We start from the raw sequence: 6,405 nt of genomic DNA, 5'->3' as shown, positions 1-6,405 counted from the left end.
AGGCTGTTAAATTATCTAATGATAAAATGTGGCTTACACGGTAATTTTATTCAGTAATATGGAATAGATTGAGTGAGTATAGAATATAAAACCAAATTTATAATAATTAACAGAATTAAAAATATTTAACAGTAGATATAACGAATTCGTTAATCCTAATACTAATATAAAACTCTAAAATATAAACAAATATAAAATTGCAGGTTCTGCGCTTTTGTAAAAAAAAATAGTAAATATTCAGTAAACATCAATACTGTACAATGAAATTTAATAATGTTTGTGCACGTTTTTTTCAAGAGTTACTACTAGTGATTAAGTTTCAACAAAATAAGCATATTAAGTGAAGTGTAAATATAACATAAAATTAGTTATACTAATGTAAGAGAAGATTGGTTAATATTACATAGTTTTAAATTTTACCATGGTTATTGCGCCTAACTTGTAGCAAGTAATAAAAATGTTCGGGTTATATAATTTAATTAAGTAAACTTAAAAGTGCGGAACAATTATTTTTTAATAAAAGTCATGACAGTTTTATACAATTCGTTGAAGATGAAAAAAAGTAAAATTGTAAACACAGGTATCATGCAGTAATTAAATAAGGGCTTCTTTGTTTATATAGCGACATTATTATAGTTGTAAATTGTTTAAAAGTGGACGATCTCTTCGGAAATATAGCTCGTATTCAGAACGATTCTATTTCGTTTCATTTTGGAAATAAAAAGAACTTTTATTCGGCAACGTTGGTAAAACTGTTAGGTATAGGGGGAACGATATGAATGGAGGGGGTAGTGGGAAGAGGGATGCGGGTGATGGCAGCGATACGGTCGTGCGAGTAAAGGGCGAGTTGTACGAAAGTGGAGGTTAGGTTAGGCACTTGGTATACACGGATGTCCGGGTCGGGCTTCACGGAGGCAGCCGACCTCCTACCCGAGCTAAATGGTGCGGATTTGGCGATGTCGCTGAGTCCTAAACACCAACCGCATACGACGCCGTTTTCTGTTACGGATATATTGAGTCCCATCGAAGAATCATATCGCAAACTGGAGCTGTGCGCACCCGGATCGCCGTACCGCGGAAGCGGAGGCAGCAGCGGGTCTTCGGGACCTACCGCTCCCAGTCCTCATACGCCAGGAGGTTATATGCACGTACCGCAGTATTATAATGGTGCAACAGCGGCCGACATACCTTACTCCAATTCAACAGCGGGATGGTATCCTGCCACCCCCAACGACCCCAGGTTCGCAAGTAAGTACTTAACCGTTACAGATTCTTTGACCGTAATATAGCTTATCGATAGTTATAAAATCCATTCATAAGATCATTCTGTTTCCTAAATCTGCGTAGTTGTTTTAACGTTAAATTAATTCTCATAAAAATGATATTATGGAAAAAATAAAACTATATCTAGATAGGAGTCTTTTCAACATGCTCCCAGAATACTGATAATTATTAAGTTCATAATTTTGTGACACCTCTGGAAAGACTTTTCTTTGTTAGCTATATATAAAAAAGAAGACCAGTTAAAAGGGTAAAAATTACGTATTTACACAAATAGCAAAATTTTTAGCATTTAACAGCTAAACACTTTTGCTATTACATTTTAAATAAGTTGTTTATTAAAAAACAAAAATTATATTTTTTTAAAAAACCTTTCCTACTAAGTAATAAAACTAAAAAATAAAATATTATCATCGACGACCTTGTTTAGGTAGAATGATTTTATTTCTTTTAATTGTATATTAAAGTAAGCGAACTAAAAATATTAAAAGTACTAAACAAAAATAAAGATACCAGTGAATAGATAATAATAAATAATTCCCAAAAAATTATGATAAAAGTTGGAAATTGAGGCATCAATAATTTTTAGTTTCTAACAGATAAAGGAATCAAAACCATTGTTTTTTCAAACAATGAAAATAATAGAGAAACAAAACAAAAACAATATTAACACATATTTTTAAAAGCAGGAGGCAATTAACTTCTATTTTAATAGCGTCAAATAAACAATAATAAAAATACCTTATTTAGTAGCAAAAAATTCGTTTAGACAAGATAAACCGTACTTTAAAAAATTGAACGTCAAACATCAAAATTTAACTACAGGTTTAGTATGATATACTATAAAAATCCTTAACACTGTTTTAATTTTCAATACATTTTTAGTTTAAAGTAACCGGCATCTATTTTTATATAAATGATTTGCAATTACAGTTAAAAGAAAACAAGGCTAGAGTTTAATATTATAACTCTAACTGAACACTTAATATTAAAATAAGAAATAAATAAATATTTGGACTAAGATCTACTAAAAATTATTTCTAGCAGTGAAAATCTGTCCTACTTTAGCGAAAGTTAAATATATGATATTTTATATTATAATAATAAATAATTAATCTACAAATAAAAATAAAAGAAACCTTTGAAAATGTTTGCTTAAATCGTTTTGTAAATACAACATTATGAAATGATTTTTATTTAGTTACTTACCCCAATTCATTGTAATAAAGGTTATTTACAAAAAAATAAAACTAATTCAGTTTTTGGTGGTGTTGTTAACTTTGCATCATCCAGATACCCCCAAAAAATTATAACCTCTAAAAAATTAAAATATAGTTATTATAATTATAATTACTAAAAATTATAACTTTTTATATTATTGATAAACGTGCTCATATCCTTATTACTATGGGTGTAGGCTAATAAAAAAATTATCTAATTTAAATACACATACTTTAATAAATTTATAAACATAAACCCTTCTCCCAAAAAAAAGACGCGAATAAATTATTAAAATAATTTCATTCATTTCTGAAAATAAATTTATTTCATTTTTTTTTTTTGGGCTTGATATCGCCACGTAAGCTTGAAGCTGTGCGTGGGATATGGAAATAAAATTTTGTAGCGTATGAAAAATGCCATGCCTAACCGGGATTCGAACTCGGGATCTCCAGATCAAAGGCCGATGTATATTTCCGTTCTGTTTTATTTCAAACAATTATACACTCCAGAAAAACAAATGATAAGCCTGTGAATTATACGATATAAAAAACGTTTTTTATAATATTATGAAAATATAAAAAAAAAAATATGTTTACAGCAGTAGAGGACTATGTTAAAATTTCCTTAAATTCGACTAAGTTCTGTATAAAAAAAAAAATTAATAAATAAAAAAAAATACAGTAAGAAAAGATTATCCGAAAAAGAAAACAAAATCGGAATCAGAGAAACAGAAATAAAGTAATTTTAGTTTTATTTCATACTTTTTTGAATTCGAAAAAAATTTAGGACAGTAAAAGATTGATAAAGTGTGATTTATATATTGCTTTGCGTAAAAAGGAAACTAATTATTAAACAAAACGAAAAATTAGTCTAAAATTATTTTACGGAATGTTTTCAATAAAACATACTGGTTTTCTTATATTTTTGACATACGATAAAATTATAGTTTCTTTTATTACGTCACATACAACGACTATGTGGGTCTAGAATTTAAGCAGATAAAAACAAATTACAAAAAAAAAAAAAAAACAAGAAAAAATTGAAAAAAAAATTAATTCTATGTAAGCCTGATGAAAAGACACATATAGCTCGAATTAAAGTATACTATAAAAAAAAAAATACTATTCGGTCTTAATTACTGCAATTCTATGTATGAATTGATTTGAGTAGATAGATGAATAACCCAGTTCATTTAATGATATTAGTGGTTGTGTAAATAAAAGTTTTATATATTTACTACTAAATTTTTTCATAGAATTTATAAGTATACGATAAACAGTTGCTGAAGTTTTAATAATTCTAAAAATGTCTGATTTCAATGAATTTATCAACGGATATAAGTAAACAAGTGGAAATATAATGGAATGCAAACTACATACAATACTTCCAGTTTCATTCCAATTTGACCGTTCTATCTGTCGAAGAAATAAACATTTAGGTATTTCGTTACCTTTTTTTTTTCTAATTTAACAGACCATTTATTTAATTAATAATTTAACAGACCATCGTGCAAATCGGTAGTTTCACGGCTGATTATCCAAGTCGAAAGTTCTGTGATTCAAATCATAGTAAAAGTTAGTTGTTTTTAAACGGATCTGAGTACTAAACAGCGGATACCAGTATACTTTAGTGATTGGGGTTCAATTAACCACACTTCTCAGGAATGGTCGGCCTGGGGCTATACAAGACTACACTTCATTTACATAACATACATCCTCCTCTGATTAAAGCGTGAGGGGTTGCTTATTATTCACTGGTTGAATAGATTGCAACGTACAAATTAGAAAAAAAACAATTTAAAATAGAATGTAAAATATGGAACTAGGAAATACGTTGAACATTAAAAATATTTTTATTATATTTATTATAAAATAAATATAAATTACACGTTTTTTTTAATTTTATAATGGTACCCAAATTAATTCTAAAATCATTAATACGTTTCTCAAGGCTTATTATTTTTTTATTAAGTTATGTCTTAATAGTTTAAATCTTAAACATTTATTTTGTTGTTAATAAGATACCAGTAAAATTATATTAGTACAGTTACGATTAAAAATAACGATTTTAACGAGTCAACATTCAAATTTTGAAAAGAAGAAAAACAATATCTTATCTCTTTTAATAGAAAAAAAATTTTTTTTTTAATAAAGAAGGAAAGATGTAATTAAAAAAAAGGATAAAACTTATCAGATAAATTAAAAAAGAATCAAAAATGATTTTTTTTTTTTTTTTTTTAGTTATACTACCTTTTTTAAATATTTTTATTTATAATCGCATCTACAATTAAAGTCATTAGTGATTCATCAATATTTGTGTGAATGTACCGAAAAATTTGTAGTCTTGAATAGATTGAGGCTGACCAATTTCGAGACGAGTGGTTAATTGAAAACTAACCGTCAAAGAACACCGGTATCCACGATCTGGTATTCAAATCCAAGTAAAGGCAACTACCTTTATTTGGATTTGAACTTGAAAAGGGACTTAGAAATCAGTATTAAGGCAAGTATAATGCAATTATTATTAATAATGTAAACTAAATCCTAATGTAATAGGAAAATATATTGTATCATATGCCGAAAAAAATTTAATTCATTTTTTTTCTTACGGAGGAGATGAAATTTATATTACGTATACATTTTGTCTTAATTTAAGCCCAAAATGATATTTTCAGCCTGTTTTGTTTTCCGTTTTGTAATCCGTGCGTTGTTTCACTCAAAACATTTCCACCATTTGTGGATTGTTTCAAACATCGTATATAAGTGGAATATTATTATTATTATTATTATTACTTTTTTTTAGAATAAAATTCTTAAATCTTCAAGCAATGAAATATAATTTTACCGAAAGAACGCTATTCAAAGTATAAGAAAAAATATGATTTTAAGAATTAATATGTTTGCCGTTTTAAAATTTGAAATGGTAACGTGTTTACATTAATTATTTTGCCGATAATTTTGCTCTAATATAATAAATTTTAACAGAATATCTGAATCCGGCCTTAAAAAGTTAATTCATATTTAACAAATAAGTAATTTTAAAAGTCATACAGAAAAGTTTCCGTGTTTTATGTTTAAATAAACTTCATTTTTTCTTACATAAATCATTTAAAAAAAATATTGGACGAACTTTGTTGTATATTTAACAGGATTGTAAAAAAATAAAAAAAATAACAGGATTGTAAAAAAATAACATCTGTAGGCCTAACATGTTGGCTTCATTTTATGGATTCATTAAGTTAATACATTTTTTATCAATATTTTTTTTTCTATTTATTACATTAAAAAATTGATATACATATACATTGAATAACCTACATGTACCAAAATGGGAGCATGTAAGCATTTAATTTCGCTACATACATTTTCTCTGATTTATTACCCTGTTAATAACAAATATATACTCGTATGCACGTATTCACACAAGCAAGGACATGAATGCGGATGTTACATACACGAGTAATATGCTGCATATTTTCGTTATATTACACCTTTTGGTAAGCTATGACCGGTTTGTGGACTTAATTTATTTAAATGAACGTGAACAGAATAGAATGATATTTTAATATAACAAAATTATATAATAAAGAACACATATAATAAAGAATACATATTATAATATATAATACATATATGTTATATATTATAACAGAATTATAAAACAGAAGAGAATATTTTTTTAAATGTTTCGTGAACAGAATAGAATTGATACACACCTAGCCGTTATAATATAATTAGATTGAAAATAAATTATTCCAGATTCCACATATAAAAAAATATTCCATAAGTATTTTTAAAATATTTCTAAAAAGGAAAATTATAAAATGATAAATAGTAAAAAAAAGATAGAAAATTGTAAAAGTATTCAACGGTAACTTAAAGAAATATTCACTAAGAAAACTAG

The 6,405-nt window shown here is 26.7% G+C and overlaps 1 protein-coding gene across 1 annotated transcript in view; it reads left to right on the top strand.

The window, feature by feature from the left end:
• Window positions 1–858: 858 nt before the first annotated feature.
• The window catches only part of LOC142324458 (thyroid transcription factor 1-like), a 123,894-nt gene continuing 118,347 nt past the window's right edge, over window positions 859–6,405 (top strand). Inside the window, exon 1 of the mRNA XM_075365287.1 lies at window positions 859–1,248. Within this exon, the coding sequence (XP_075221402.1) occupies window positions 891–1,248 (358 nt within the window). The 5' untranslated portion in view covers window positions 859–890. The remainder of the gene's footprint in view (window positions 1,249–6,405) is intronic.

This window comes from Lycorma delicatula, chromosome 5 (genome assembly GCF_047948215.1).
Source record: "Lycorma delicatula isolate Av1 chromosome 5, ASM4794821v1, whole genome shotgun sequence".
NCBI classification, from domain to species: domain Eukaryota; kingdom Metazoa; phylum Arthropoda; class Insecta; order Hemiptera; family Fulgoridae; genus Lycorma; species Lycorma delicatula.
The sequence above is the reverse complement of the archived record's forward strand: the minus strand, read 5'-3'. Positions and strand labels throughout refer to the sequence as shown.